Below are 16,619 nucleotides of genomic sequence, written 5' to 3'. Positions count from 1 at the left end.
GTAGACACATCAAATACATTACCCTCATCAACACTCCTGGTTACCTCCTCAAAAAATTCGATCAAATTTGTCAAACATGTCTTTCCCTACACAAATCCATGCTGATTATCTCTGATTAATCTGTGTCTCTCCAAATGCAGATATATTCTGTCCCTCAGAATTCTTCCTAGTAACTTCCCCACTAGCGAGGTTAGACTGACTGGCCTATAAGTTCCTGGTCTATCCCATCCTCCCATTTTTAACAATGGGACAATGTTAGCAGTTCTCCAGTCCTCTGGCACCTCACCTATGGCCAGAGAGGATTTGAAAATTACTGCCAGTGTCCTTGATATCTCCTCCCTTGCCTCCCTTAACAGCCTGGGATGCATCTCACATGGACCTACGGATTTATCCACTTCTAAGGCCGCTAAACCACTAGTGCCTCCTCTCTCTCTCCATGTTAATTTCCTCTAATATTTCACAGTCCTCCACCCTGATGTCTATATGTGCATCATCCTTTTTCATTGTGAAGATCGATGCAAAATATTCATTGAGGACTGTACCCACATCTTCCGGGTCCACACACGGATTACCTCTTTGGTCCCTAATTGGCCCTACTCTTTCCTTAGTTATTCTCTTGCTCTTTATATATTAAAAAAACCCTTTGGGTTTTTCTTTATTCTACCCACCAATGCTTTCTCATGTACTCTCTTAGCTTTCCTAATTTCCTTTTTAAGTTCCCCTCTGCACTTTTTATACAACGCTAAGGACTTTGCCATATCCAGCCCTCGGTATCTGCCATAAGCTTCTCTTTTTTTCTTAATTTTAACCTTTATGTCCCTTGACATCCAGGGTTCTCCAGGCTTGGTACCACCCTTTGTCTTTATGGGAACATAATTTGCCCTGTACTCTCGCTATGTCTTCCTTGAATGCCTCCCACTGCTCTGACAGTTTTATCTGCAAGTAGCTGCTCCCAGTCCACTTGGGCCAATTGATGCTGGTGACGCATTCAAATGCTGGGTAAACTCCACTATGTTGTGATTGAACAAAGTTACTGATTCCTGAATCGCTCATGGGGGCAAGTGAAGAAATAAACATTCAGAAATTATTCTGAGGGCATTCAGATTTACAGGGCTAAACACTTTTATAGAATGACTTCAAGTTCACTGTCAGGCTAGGAGCATATTTCTGGCCAGTGAACAAGACCTTGAGAATCCAGTTACACTGGACGTTTGGTTTCTAGTCATTAAATACTTTGCAGTTACAACTTCATCTGAGGTGAATGTTTCATTCGACGAATCTTTCCGTTTGTGCTGCACAAGTTAGCTATAATATGTTGCAAGACTTTACTTCTAACCCTATGCTGTTAAACCATGACATTTTATAAGTAATACAACTATAGACATTGGGAAATACTCCATTACAAGTAGGAGCTAAATTGAGCAATTGGAAACTGCTCAGACTTCAGTCCAAATTCTAGACATTTTTGCCTAATCGTTGCCGCGGATTAATGTAACAGCCTGTAGATTATATTTGCTCTTTCATGACAGGATGCATATTTGAGAAACATGTAGAAAATTGGGAATTGAGGTGAAATACACTGTTAAATCATTTTCCAAGAAATCCTTTAATTTGAAGGAGCGGCTTTTTTTAAAGCAGCGAAAAGGGATAGGAGCCGGGAATTTCTGGAGGCGGGGCAGGGAGTTTAGATTCGCTTTTAGTCGCAGTGGGTGGCGGTGAGTCAGTGAGAAGGTAATGTAATGCTGCATGATAGCAGTCGTAAAGGAAACTGTTGCACGTTGATAGCGAACTCTATGCAGGTTCCAGCGCTTCTGCTCAAATAACGAGTTTTGTCAAGTCTGTGCCTTTCATGATGCATATTTAGTAAAGTGGCAAAGACAAAAAGCGCAGGATGAGCTGCTGTAGTCGTCTTAGCTTCCTTCTAATTATTTTGGGTTTGAGCATTTCTTGCTGTGGAGCTGTTGAGGAAATCACTAAATGTGGACTCAGGTGTTCTCAGGTAACGTTCAGATTTAAAAAAAAATGATTTTCTGTTGCGACGAAAATATAAAAGTGTCAATTTTGCATTTTCTTTAATTTCCATTATGCTATTCGCCCTGTTTAAATGTTTTTTTTTTAATTTTAACGTGTTTTCTTATGAAATTTTAGCATTGATCAAGGTGAGGGGCTTTAGTTTTGAGGTTGCAAATTTTAGTTATTGAGATTAAATCACCGATGAAAAACAATTTTAGAAATATTTTGAGTGATCTTGTGGGAACCTGGTGACGAGAGTGAAGACGCAACTGATTGTAAATGTGGATGTAGAACTTGTGGAACACTTGCAACTATTCCGAAGTTCAGGTTGTACCCAGTTCCCAAAGGTAAGAAAGTAACCTATAGGACCCTAATCCATCCTTTTGTTTATTGCTTTTTCACAGCAGCCGCCACATAATTTGATCTATTCATTTCCGATTCATGGTAAATACAGTGACAGAAGTTTAGAATCATATTTTCTATGGGAGAATGAAAAAAATATATTTTGCCACTAATAAGATATTCTACTTTTTCCCAGATAGTAAGAAGTAAAAAAAAGCTGTAAACATAAATGTAGTAGATATAATAGATGTGCCATGGTTTGGAAATCAGGACAAGGAGACTTTCCCTCTGAGTACATTAGTGATGCTTCAGGTACAGGTATGATCTACAGTTTCTGGAGCCTATGGTGCCCTATTCAGTATAGTTGTAGAGCTGCAGATGTGATTGTGTGTAATAATGATAATAAATAAGAATGGTGACATGTAAGTAGTAAATTTAATGTATTATTAACCCATATCTCATGGCTGTACAGCCTAAGTTGGAGATTATGGTTACTCTCTCACCTGTCTTATTTCTGTTACTGTCTCATCTTCAGCTTGAGTCTCTTTCTTTCTCTTTTCTGCTTCACACTTACCATTTTCTGTTTTTCTCTTCTTTTCTGCTTTCCTTTCAACGTTTCTTTTTTCGTTCTAATTGGAGGTTGTCAATGGAAACAGGAGGTATAATTATATTCAAAATTTTACATTTTTTAAAGTTAAACCACTATTGCTAAGAAGAAAGAAACTCACTTATTTTAGTTAATATTAATATACAGATGAGAAACAATTTTAGAACCATTTTGAGTGATTTTGTGGGAACCTGGTGACTAAAGTGAAGACGCATCTGATTATAAATATGTTTATCATGGGAAAAGCTGACAAAAGAAGTTGACAGTAGAAGGAAACCAGGTTGTTCATACAGGATGTAGAAGTAGATGGAAGGTATTTAAGAAAATATATGTGTGCATATATACATTTTGTGCCATCATTCAGTTAAGATATTAAATCATCTGATCTTTAAAGTAAAAGGTTCCATGGGACCAACTCAAAGAGCAGGGTAATTATCCTCGGTGTCCTGACCATTATTTATCCCTTAACCAATATCACAAAAACAGATTACTTGGTTAATATCACATTGTTGTTTGTGAAACCTTGCAGTGCACAAATTGGCTGCTGTGTTTGCTACATTACAACAGTGACTGCACTTCAAAAGTATTGGATTTGCTCTAAAACACTTTGAAAAGTCCTGTGGTCATTAAAGTTGCTGTTTAAATGCAAGCCTCTCTATTAATAAGATCATCACCAAGTAAACATGCTTATAGATTATATCTTTGTATTAAATGCACAGATTTAAAAAAACGCATCCATTCAAAATAACCCATTTTACAATACATAGTTTGGAGGGGTGGAAAATTCTGCCAGTAAGTGTCTTGACTAAGTCGATGTACAAGTTACATACAATTTCAGCTGATTTCAAGATATTTAAATAGGCAAAGCAATTACCAGTAATACAAGTGGTACATTATCTTCGAGTGCGGATGTTTCTTTGAACTTTCATTAGGTACTTTTACCTGTTTACTTGGCATTTGTGGTTTCCTCTTCATATACAAAGTTTCTATACAGTGAAGCCATGCACCTCATCCTTGATAACATCTGACCATTTATTTAAAAAGAAGCACTTTCCTTTCCCTTTGACTGGTTAGAAATTATTTATGACCTGTATTCCAGGGTGAGGGATGCATTTTGTAACCCTCCCCTGCCCGTTGCCATTGAGGCAGGCATGTAAACATGGTGCTGTCTCCTCATTTACCTGATTGTAGTGTTGGCCTGAGTGAGGTCCACTCTGCCTGGTTTCCTGAGTAGTCATCAGGGGACTGAGCAATGTGCATTAATCTCCTGCAGTATAGCCATTCCATTTCTCTTAAAAGCAGCCTGTCCCTATTAAAGAGCAGCTGCACTCGTTGGGAGGGAGCTATTGCTAGTTGTCTTTACTGACTCTGGCTGCATGTTGGAGGTGTACAAATGGAGCACCAGGGAAGAGTGAGGGTTCCCAAGTTCAAATTCTGCTGCTGGATGCTTTGGTGGTGGAAGTAGGCTGAAGACGAGAGGTCATATTTTTCAGTGGGGTATTGGGGGAGGGAACAGGAAGCAGGAGGCCTCAAGGACAACTCTAAGGAAATGGAAATAGGTGACCACGGAGGTCAATGCAAAGAGTCGGGCCCCAAGGATCTGGCAGTAGTGTCGCAAGAAGTTGGGTAGTCAACGTCAGTGAATGCTGTTCCTGAAAACAGCAACATTTCACATTTGGAGATTACTGAAAACAATTTGTATTATTTCATTGAGTACATCAATATCAATGGGATAAAGAAAAGCAAAGTGCAATAAAATTGACTTTGCTTGTTGGTGTTTGTTCATAAATTCTGAAAGAAAATGTAAATTGTGTAAATTATTCATTCATACATTTAAATCAATAATGCTTTGTAGTGTAGGATCCATATTTTGTTGCTTACAAACTTAATAGTTTAGAATTGTACCTGGTACACAAAGATAAAAATAAAATTTAAAAATAGATTGGAAGTTCTCTGCCCAAATTGCCATGGTAATGGAGTGGCCATCATCTCTAGTTCTGCAGTATCTTCTTTTTGTTTAACACCTAACCTGCCTCCACCTTTCCTTTAAACTCACTGGCTGTACCCTAGCAGGCACCACACCCCTCCCCTCCCAAGTAATTCCTTTGCTGAAATGTTTTCTCTATTTCCTGCACCTAAGCCTTTGCATTAAGTGACTCATATTCCTTTACACCCATATTCTCCCATACTCCATGATCCTTGGAGTTCTCTACACCCCTTACCATACTCTGACCTGCCTTGCAGATCAACTCCACCAACTTTATCTATGGCCTCTTGACGTCACCTTCATTTGAAGCCTCATCTCTGAGAGCTTTGTTCTCATTTGTGACAGGTGGGCATCATTGGCTAGGCCAACATTTATTACCCATCCCTAAGTACCCTTGAGAAGGTGGTGGTGAGCCACCTTCTTGAACCGTTGCAACCCATGTGTTGTAGGAACACCAACAGTGCTTTTAGAAGGGAGTTCTAGGTTTTTGACCCAGCGACATCTTGATATGGACAAAGTCTTCTTTGATCATGTTCTCATTTCCCATTCTATACAAATCTCCTCCCCCATCATCAACCCATTCTTCCTTTCACATCTGACTGTGGGAGAAACTATCCCCAGCTCCTTCACTTGCACCGTCTGTTACTCCTTCTGTTCTTTTCCTTCAATAACATGATATCACCATGTCCACCAACCTGCTCAACCCCTTCCTTGCTTTTACTTTTGATGTTCTCATCTGTAGCAAATCCCGCATGGTCTTCCATTTGTTCCCCTGGTAAAGCACTTATCTCCATGTACTCAAATTACACAGCCACATCTGGCCTGACCATCTCCGTCAATATTGTTGCCCCCTTTTTGCAATTAAATTATTTTGCTTTCGTAGGATCATCCTTATCGTTGAGGATAACCCCAAAGTCTCCTCTTCAGTAAATTCTTTTAGAATTTGAACTCATTGATTTGATCTCTTGCCTTGTAAAAGCTTTGAAGCTGTTTCAGTGGTGCCTTTGGAGCACTGCATCTTAATGAGCAGTTCTTGGACAGTCATTGCCAGCTGTATGGTAAACTCTCTGTATTAGTAAAAGATCAGGGAGAAGGAAAATCCATTTCTTGCCAGATTTCCCTTGTCGCTGCCAGGCCATCTTGCATCAGTAGACAGGCTGCACTATGACACAATTCCCCAGAGTGGCATCGTGTCAAACCTTGGATATTTGGATATCAGAAATTCACTTCCTGCTGGCATCTTGTTGTCAGTACTTCACACATGTTCACTGGCCAAACTGCCACAGGCAGCCTGTGCATGGGCTTCCCTTTAAGTGCTTCATATGAATACGGGCTGCATGACCTGGATGTAAATGTGGGTCAGTGTCACATTTGGCCATCTCTCAGGACTCAGGCAATTGGATAAAAGCAGCTCGAGTATTTACTAATCTAAATGTATATGAAACCTAAATTATTCATTTAGTTTATATAACTTTCCTTATTCTTTTAGAAGTGAAACACCATATTAGAGAAATGCTAATATTTGTAGTATAGTATTAAGGGGAAAGTGATTTTATTTTCTTCCTTCTCCCCTTTTCAAAAGATTACCTCAGCCATGATCTTATTGAATGGTGGGGTAGGCTTAAGGGACCAAATGGCCTACTCTTATCTTACTTACAATGGGCAGGATTTTCCGCACCCGCCCACTGCTGGGATCTTCCGATCCCTTCGCAAGTCAATGGACCTCTGGCTGGGGTGCCACCTCGCCCATGGCGGATCCCACCCGTGAGGGTGCTGGAAATAAAGCCAGAAGCCCATGTCACCATTTTAATTTGATTTCAGATAACCTACTTTATAACCTAGATATTCTGGTGGTATCACCTAGATGTTGTAGATGATAAAAGATACTATCTATTTAACAGAGGAACAATTTTGATGTGTGTTGATCTTTTTCTTGTGAGCGTGTGCTGTTTTCAGGCAGTTTTCATTTTGTAGTTATACAACATGAATTTTTTGGTATTTACTTTTCCTTTGAAGGATAAACAATTGAACCACAGTGTGGAACTACTTCCTCAATAAAATGCAAGGGTAAGCTACTTCCTAGTTAAGTGCATATCAGGTTGATCAGTATATGACAGAGGAAGATCAGTAAAAGGTTTAATTGAGGCACTTTGGCAGAACTTATTAAGTTTATATCAGTTACCCTCGAAATAATTCATGGGGTGTGATATATAACGTAAGTCACGATAATTAAAGGTGAGCCCAGGCCACTGCCCTCCCAGCATTTTTATTTGTTGTTAAGATGATTTTGCAGCTTGTTTTCTTGGCCAATATGCTACACTGCCAGCTCCCACCTTTCTTTCATTTAACTTGCATACCATAATGGTGGTAAGAGTGGAGAAATCCCTGGTCAGCCATGCGTTGGAAAGAAAGTTGGAGTCTCTACTGTCACTATCCGTATCTCCTGACGATGGCTGGGATTTTCTAGCTGTACTATGGTGGGATCTGCCGTGATGGATGTGGCAGGCCAGCCAAAAGTCCATTGCCTTGCGATGTGTCCAGAAGATCCCGGCGGCGAGTGGGACCGGAAAACCCCGGCCTATGGAAAAAATGCATGTTGCCACAGCCATCCTGACTCTTGAGTGATCTGTAACACACTACCACCATACATATACAGTTATCCACATGCACATACAAACACATACAAACCCAACCGTGCAGAAAATATCCCTAATTATATTTTTGTTCTTTCAGGGTCTCCAATGCAAAAGCAAAAACATGACCTTTAGTAAGTATTACTTTTTAAACTGTAAAATAATTTCTAATTTACAGATATAGCAAATCTGTATTCCTGGTAAGACCTGAATAAACCAATGCTGATAAGTGAGGCTTGAATCCAAAATTGAATGAATTCAACAACTTTAGGTCTTGAACTCCCTCCTCCATCCCCACCCCCTTTCTGTTTCCTACCCCTTCCTTTTGTTTTTTCCAATAATTTATATAGATTTTTCTTTTCCCACCTATTTCCATTATTTTTAAATCTTTTATGCCCCCCACCCCCACTAGAGCTATACCTTGAGTGCCCTACCATCCATTCTTAATTAGCACATTCGTTTAGGTAATATCACCAACTTCAACACCTCTGTGTTCTTTTGTTCTTTTGTCTGTGACATGTTTTGATTATCTGCTCCTATCACTTCTTGCTTGTCCCTACAACCACACCCCCCTCCACTTCTCTCCCCCCACCCAACCCGCCACCAACCCCCCCCACCCCCCCAACCCCCCCCCCCACCTTAAACCAGCTTATATTTCACCCCTCTCCTTGGATTCACTTAGTTCTGTTGAAGGGTCATGAGGACTCGAAACCAACTCTTTTCTTCTCCGCCGATGCTGCCAGACCTGCTGAGTTTTTCCAGGTAATTCTGTTTTTGTTTTGGATTTCCAGCATCCGCAGTTTTTTGTTTTTATATAAATACACTAGCTAGTCTTGCATTATGTTACCCAGATCAGCAAGTATTTGTTAATTGTTTGGTCACAGTGCTGATATCATAGAGAAGGGGAAAAATAAGCCAGCTCAACTATGATTCCCTTCACACTTGATAGCCTTCCAACCTTCTTGCATGGAGAAGAACCATCTGAATTTTATCAGAGTATGCAGCGCTCACTGGAAATAATCCAGCGCAAGTTGGTCTTCAGAAAGCAAAACAAGAGCATTAGAAAATCTTGAATGATATGGGATTTGGATGGTGCATTGGGCTTTTGTCCTATCCATTTAATTTAGAATCAGACAAATTAATGACAAAGGGCCACTTCTAAGGATGCTTTGGGAATGAATTTGACCAGTCTCAATCCAGTTGCTCAGGAGTATCAGCTAATACTGAAATGGGACTGCAGGAGGCTCTCTTCTGAGGCCAAGGCAGTGATCTGTTACTGAGTAACAAGAATAGTAAGAGCCTTATTCTGCATCAACTTGTTCTGTACCTTGCCAATCATTGTTTAATGTTGATACTGAGTGCCTGAATGGTAAAATATTAATTTTGTTACTAATCTCTCACCTTGGTAATCACGAAATACACTAAAATAAAAACCAAAATTTGTTTTCTTTCTCTCTTTTTGAATATTGATGGCATGATGGCTTATGAAGTGACACTCAAACTGACCAAAGGGTCGGCTTGAGGGGGATTTCCTGGGTACAGGTTCAACATTTTTAAGTAGACCTCCTCTAAACTTTGAGCTTCCAAGGTTTTATCTTTGTGCCATGGCAAGAAATGCTGGTGATCTTAATTGGGATCTTGAGGAGTATGGTATACTATTCCTGTCAAGTGTGGTGGTGAGGCACAAATAAATCTGCTTTAATGACCGCTTTCATATTGTTGGATTTTACCAAAATCACTGTTCAAATTTGTTTGTTTCTAGGCATAGTGACCAATGTAAAAGCAAACATGAAGATTTCTTCTGTTAATTCTAGAAAAATTATAAAACAATTCCTTTTAGAAAACTGTTCACAATACCACCATGATGTTAAAACAGTAAATTACCATTGGAGTGGTTATTTTACTGTGATTAAGTTGCCCATTAACAGCTAATCACTTTTATTTAGCTTTTTTGCATAATACTGATGTAAACTGCATCCAACTTGTCTCGCGCGCAGCACTATTGTACTGCCTGCTGTGGCACAGAGTAATATTTAAATTGCCAGTTCTTATTTCACACCTGTTAGCTCTCTAATCCCCTCTGAAACTTGGAGCCCCACTGCCAAGTCACTGTGTACATGTTGTGCTGTAGCATTGTATAGCTGTACATCTGCATTGATAGAAATTTGCCAATGTCATATACACAACAAAAACTACATTTTTTTACAACATTTCTATCATTTTCCACTCTGTTGCACGCATCAGAATTCTTTTCTTCTATATATTCATGGGCAATGCTGGAATTTGCTGATCATCCTTAGTTGCCCTGAGAGGGTGGTTTGAGGTCTTCCCTTGAACTTGTGGCATAAAAGTGCTTCTACCACGATATTAAATAGGGAAACTCTAGGCATAGTTGGAGGTCAGGCGCTTAGCTCTCAACTAGGAGTGGATGGGACACCTTGATAACCTGACTTGGGGCTAACCACCAAATACAGTTTACATTCAGATGTGTGAAATGAACACATACATGTCTAACAATATTGTGCAATTTATTCCCTTTTTAGGTGACCCGGACCGTCCCTGCCGTAAGCGTCTGTCATCCCTGCCCTCAGAAATTGTGGAGGATCTCAAAATATTTACAGTGTTGAAATGCATAAAGGAGAGGCAATGTTCCACACACCTGAAAGTTAAAGGGACATTGATAATTAATGGTATATATTTTTATATTTTCATCAAAAACTTTCTAAAAGCAAATTTGGAAGAAAATTGTGTCCTTGTTGCAATGAGTGTATGTGCCCAGCAATTTAGATTCTGAAAACTGCATACATCTATATTATTTAGTTTTGAAATTCTGGGGGAACATTTCTGCAGGGTTCTATCAGACTTTGGCTGCTGTTTCTCTGGGGGTTAGGCTGATTGCCCACAGAGAAGTCTCAGTTTATTTTCAGAATAATTTACTATACAAAGTAAATATTAAGAAAACAGTCCTGTACTTGCTGGTAGAAAACTCCTTGTGAAAAGACCACATAAGTCATTAACTTTATCCCATTTCTTCTGCTGATACATCTACAGGGACCCAAAGATAATCTAATTAGAATATGTGGACCTAGCCGCCAATCTAATATCTCAAGCAGTTGAACTCCTTGTTCCCAAAAAATTAATCACAAGTTTGAATTTAAATGCAGCGCACTACTTGAAACTTGCTTGGATATATTGTCAGTTTTTTTCCAGCAGACGAAACATTATGTGGAATTTGTGTTATTGTTTTACATCTGGGGGGAAAAAGGCAATAAATATTACTCCAAGCACTCTGCTTGTATCACACTTCCTGTTGCACATTTGTAGAATAGCAAGGTTGGTAATTATGGAGACATCTGAAACTCAAAACTATTCTTTCTGCCTGGTTGGAGGTGAAGGTATGATCATAAGAACATAAAGCATAAGAAATAGGAGCAGGAGTAGGCCAGATAACCCTTCAACTTGCTCCACCCTATTATCAGGGCTGATCTTCTACCTCAAATCTAATTTCCTGCCCTATCTCCATATAATTTGATTCCCTTTTGTGATGAATAGTAGGGAGATGAGGATGGAACTTTTGAGAAGTGCACTTGCCAGCTGAGCAGTAAGTATGAGTCACTTAGACCTCCTTATCTTTCCAACTGCAAGGGAAAACACAGCAATAAGAGGTGTCAGTGGAAGTTATAAAGAAACTAAGAAATAAGGATGATGAAAGGGGAAATGCTCAACTTAGATTACCCAAGGCTTTGGGTAATTTGCTATGTCTTAAGGATGTCTGCACTTAAATGCTGAAGTATCTTGTATGACCTGAACAATCTTAGTCTACTCGATTGGCCTGTAGAACGGTGTGCGAGCTTAGAGACTGGATGTGCATGGGCATGTGAACACTCCTATTGAAATGCAATAAATCTCCACATATCCCAGCCAGTAACTGACACATCTCCTATCCAAAGTACCAGAATTGACTTTGAGGAGGATACTCCTTTCTCCTTTGCCTCAACGTCTCTCAAATGTTATGTTAATTACAAAGTGTCTTGCATTTACTTTGTTCTTGTGTTTCAGAACATATCCGTGGTGTGGAAATGTGCTCCATTTCAATGAACACTTTACAATACCAATGTGTTGTTGTGAAATTCAATAAACAGGCATATAAGAAGTTTACAGCACGTTCTGTAAGTTTGAATCCCTTGATGTTTAACTCTTAATATTGATTAAACTGCAGTATAAAAACACTGTATTAGGCCAGATTCTTCTATAAAGCCACACATCCCATTGGTTAGACTTACAATTGCATGTTTAGCTGTGAAATTTTTTTGTCCACAGCAGAATTGGAAATGTGAGCTGGTAACGGTACAGTGAAGGGAACAGAACATCAGAGACCTTTGATGAACAATGGGACCACCAGAGTGTCTCCTTAACATATGAGGTTAAAAGATTGAAAAAAAATGGCAAGGAATGAGGAGGGTGAATTCAATGTCAAAACAGACATGAAAGAAAAGTAAGGAAAAGAAAGATTGAATTAATAGAGAGAGAGAGAGGAAAGAAGAGACAGAAAGGAAAAGTAAGAATACATTAAACATTTTTATTTTTTTAACAACTGATAAACTGAAGGAATGAGACTCCATGCTTATAATTCTTTACTTTCTAGGGAAGAGGGAATTGCTAACTACTAGGGTAATATAATTACTGAACTTTATTTTCTATGGAGAGTTTAATGGGCAATTAATTTGCAAATGCAGCAAGTTAATGAAAATCATGGAAGTTAAATGGGAGATGTAATTTTCATGAAGTTAACAGTGGAGTATTGCGAATTGGCTAGTAATCTGTGGTGATTCGCAATTTACAGAGTATCTTTAATTTGCTGCCTGATTGTCATATAAGTAGCTGCATGTGTCAGTCAGACATGAAATGAAACACATTCAATAGGAATATTATTATTATCCTATATTATTAACATTATTATCTTAAATTGTCATAAAATCTACCCATTATGTTTGATAATAATGGTACAGGAGTGAAGAGATTATGTTATTGGACTAGTAATCCAGGAGTCTGGACTAATAATCCTAAAAACATAAGAACTAGGAGCAGGAGTAGACCATATGATTTCTTGAGCCTGCTCTGCCTTTCAGTAAGATATTGGCTGATCATTTAATTCAACTCCACTTTCCCACGCTGCTGCCATTTTTCATGATTCCCTTAGTGTCCAAAAATCTATCAATCTTATTCTTGAACATTCTCAGTGGTTGAATATTCATTGGGCTCAGTTAGCAAGATGGCTAGTATATGATGTAGAATTACGCCAATGGCATGGGTTCAATCCCTGTACCAGCTGTGGTAATTCATGGAGGCCTGGAGGCCTTACCCCATGCTTGTGGAGTGATGCCCCTCAAGGAGTTTATAATGAATTTTCTCTCATGGAGAGGAAAGATTGTGGTTGTTCCTGGACAATGGCTAATAGTTTACGTAAATTACAGACTTCAAAGATTGAGAACTCCAAAGATTTCCAAAGAAATTCTCCCTTTTTTGGTCCTAAATGATCAGCTGTTTACCCTGAAATTATAATCCCTTCAAAGTTCAATGTCCATCACCAAGTGGTTCGGTAGCACCGCTACAGACTGAGTTAGCTGAATCCCGAAGGACGTAGCTGCTAGGCTGGGTCTGTGGCAGGTGCTGAGGGAACCAACAATACTTGACCTTATCCTCACCAAACTGCCTGCTGCAGATGCATCTGTCCATGACAGTATCAGTAGGAGTGACCACCGCATGGTCCTTGTGGAGATGAAATCCTGCCTTCACATTGAGGATACCCTTCATTATGTTGTGCTAAATGGGCTAAATGGGATAGATTTCGAACAGATCTAACAACTCAAGACTGGATATCCATGAGGTGCTGTGGGCCATCAGCACCACAGAATTGTACTCAAACACAATCTGTAACCCCATGGCCTGGCATATCCCCCACTCTACCATTACCATCAAACCAGGGGATCAACCCTGGCTCAATGAACAGTGCAGGAGGGCAGTGCAGGAGCAGCACCAGGCATACCTAAAAATGAGGTGTCATTTGGTAAAGCTATAACACAGGACTACATCCACACCATGCAGCATAAGAAGGAAACAATAGACAGAACCATGCAATTCCACAACCAATCTATCAGATCTAAGCTCTGCAGTCCTGCACCACCAAGGCGTGATTAGTGGTGGACAATTAAACAGCTCGCTGGGGGAGGAGGCTCTACAAATACCCCCATCCTCAATGATGGGGGAGCCCAGCACAACAGTGCAAAAGATAAGACTGAAGCATTTGTTACAATCTTCAGCCAGAAGATTATGAGGGGCATGGACAGGATGGATAGGGAGCAGCTGTTCCCTTTAGTTGAAGGGTCAGTCACAAGGGGGCATAAGTTCAAGGTGAGAGGCAGGAGGTTTAGGGGGGGTGTGAGAAAAACTTGTTTACCCAGAGGGTGGTGACGGTCTGGAATGCGCTGCCTGGGAGGATGGCGGAGGCGGGTTGCCTCACATCCTTTAAAAAGTACCTGGATGAGCACTTGGCACGTCATAATATTCAAGGCTATGGGCCAAGTGCTGGTAAATGGGATTAGGTAGGTTGGTAGCTCAGGTGTTTCTCACATGTCGGTGCAGACTTGATGGGCTGAAGGGCCTCTTTTGCACTGTGATTCTGTGAAGTGCCAAGTGGATGATCCATCTTGGCCTCCTCTGGAGGTCCCCAGCGTCACGGGTGCCAGTCTTCAGCTAATTCGATTCACTTCAGGTGATATCAAGAAATGGATGAACACACTGGATACTGCAAAGGCTATGGGCTCTGACAACATTCCAGCAATAGTACTGAAGACTTACATTCCAGAACTTGCCACACCCCTAACCAAGCTGTTCCAGTATAGCTACAACACTGGCATCTACGTGGCAATGCGGAAAATTGCCCAGGTATGTCCTGTACACAAAAAGCAGGACAAATCCAACCCAGCCAATTGCAACCCATCAGTCTACTTGCGATCATCAGTAAAGTAATGGAAGGGGTCATCAACAGTGCTATCAGGCGGCACTTGCTTAGCAATAACCTGATCGCTGATACTCAGCTTGGATTCCAGGGTTACTAAGCTCCTGACTTCATTACAACCTTGGTTCAAAAATAGACAAAAGAGCTGAACTCCAGAGATGGTGTGAGAGTGACTGCCCTTGACATCAAGGAAGCATTTGACCGAGTGTGGCATCAAGGAGCCCTAGCAAAACAGGGGTCAATGGGAATCAGGGGGAAAACTCTCCACTGGTTGGAGTCATACCTAGAACAAAGGAAGATGGTTGTGGTTGTTGGAGGTCAATCATGTCAGCTCCAGGAAATCACTGCAGGAGTTCCTTAGGGTAGTGTCCTAGGCTCAACCATCTTCAATTGCTTCATCCACTACCTTCCTTCTGCCATAAGGTCAGAAGTCAGAAATGTTCACTGAAGATTGCACAATGTTCAGCACCATTTGTGACTCCTCAGATACTGACGCAGTCCATGTCCAAATGCAGCAAGACTTGGACAATATCCAGGCTTGGGCTGACAATTGGCAAGTAATGCTTGCGCAACACAAATGCCTGGCACTGACCAACGCCAACATGAGAGAATCTAACAATCACCCCTTGACATTCAATGGCATTACCATCATTGAATATCCCATCATCAACATCCTGGAGTTACCATTGACTAGAACTGAGTTGGATCAGCCATGTAAATACTATGGCTACAAGAACAGGTCAGATGTTTCCCTCATCTTCGTTGTGAGTTGTGCCTTTCACAACCTGGTGCTCCAAAGCGGTGATCCTTTGCCAGAGGGAGAAATGGAGGAGGATGAGAGCTCCTCGGAGGATGAAGATCAAGAGGCCCAGAAAGCACAGAGGGTGAGGAGGGTCAACTTCCATGGGATGATGCCATCAAGGAAGAACAACATCGAAAATGTGCTCATGCTACTTTAATTGCCATCAGATTTCAGGAGGAGTAAAGTGAAAGCAACAGGAGATGGCTACATTTCTCTTGGCCCTTAATGCCATTCCATTATATTGAAAGGGATGTCCAACCAGTCACAGCGAGAGTTAGTTCAGGATTTAGACTTGCACCATCAAGCCTCATGATTCACCCGGGCCATGATCTCTAAGAAGGTCAGCAGTGCCCCCTGCATGTACTCGTTCTGGGACGTGAGAGTTGACTAAACAGCGAGAACGCTGTGAAAACATACTTGATGTAGTCATTACCACATTAATGAGAAACTACAGAGACTGGTGAGATGAGGACACGGTTGGGTATTTCCTCCTCCCATCTCAGTCTTGTCATTTGATGCTACCACTGAGGAGACACAACTGCCACAAATCCCTCAAGTCTGGTGAGCTGCCCTCACACAATGATGTGTTGTGAGGAAAAAGGGTTACAAACACATTAAGCACACACTTCCAATAAAGATTTTAACATCTACCTGACATCACACAAGGGTGCGGAAACTACCTTTGGTAAAGCTGACTTCATATGAATGTGAAGCTCACAGAGGGGCATCACAGAGTTGGAGGATGGCTAAACCTCGAAATAGAAGGAGTCATATGTAAATAATCAGAACACCTTCAGTTGACCAAGCCATTCACACAGACATTAAATGTATTTACAAAAGTGCAATATTTTTACGATGGTTGCACATCCAAAAGTGATTTCAATATTTCTTAATTTTCCTAACCGTACTGCTACCCTTGGGTGCAGCCCTGATATCCGCAGGTGGAGGCAGCCTGCTGACTACTATGTCCTGATGTCTGTGATGGCCTTGGTGAATGTCCTCTGGTGGCCTGAGGCCTGGAAAGCCCTGGTCTGATAAGGGTCTCCTGCTAAGGGGCAGATGCACCCTCTTCGGCCTGAGCAGCTGGAGGAGATGGTTTCACAGGCAGAGACGATTCTGAGCAGCTGGACACCCTTGGAGTGTCCTGAGTAGAGGTCCCCCGGTGTCTGGGGGAGAGAGCCAGAATAAAGGGGCAGAAGCTTAATATTAAAGCTAGG

General features: G+C 40.9%; 1 protein-coding gene across 3 annotated transcripts in view; it reads left to right on the top strand.

The window, feature by feature from the left end:
* The first annotated feature begins 1,481 nt into the window (after positions 1-1,481).
* Positions 1,482-16,619, top strand: part of LOC121285457 (putative interleukin-17 receptor E-like) — a 43,097-nt gene continuing 27,959 nt past the window's right edge. The window contains exons 1-5 of one of the 3 annotated variants that reach the window (XM_041201894.1): positions 1,869-1,999; positions 6,966-7,016; positions 7,683-7,716; positions 10,126-10,272; positions 11,642-11,751. In XM_041201894.1, the coding sequence (XP_041057828.1) occupies positions 7,707-7,716; positions 10,126-10,272; positions 11,642-11,751 (267 nt within the window). In that variant the 5' untranslated portion in view covers positions 1,869-1,999; positions 6,966-7,016; positions 7,683-7,706. Of the gene's footprint in view, positions 2,000-6,965; positions 7,017-7,682; positions 7,717-10,125; positions 10,273-11,641; positions 11,752-16,619 lie in introns of all 3 variants that reach the window. The other 2 variants (XM_041201895.1, XM_041201893.1) reach the window with 2 other exon arrangements.

This window comes from Carcharodon carcharias, chromosome 13 (assembly GCF_017639515.1).
Source record: "Carcharodon carcharias isolate sCarCar2 chromosome 13, sCarCar2.pri, whole genome shotgun sequence".
In the NCBI taxonomy this organism is placed as follows: Eukaryota; Metazoa; Chordata; class Chondrichthyes; order Lamniformes; family Lamnidae; genus Carcharodon; species Carcharodon carcharias.
This window is presented reverse-complemented; position numbering and strand designations above follow the sequence as displayed.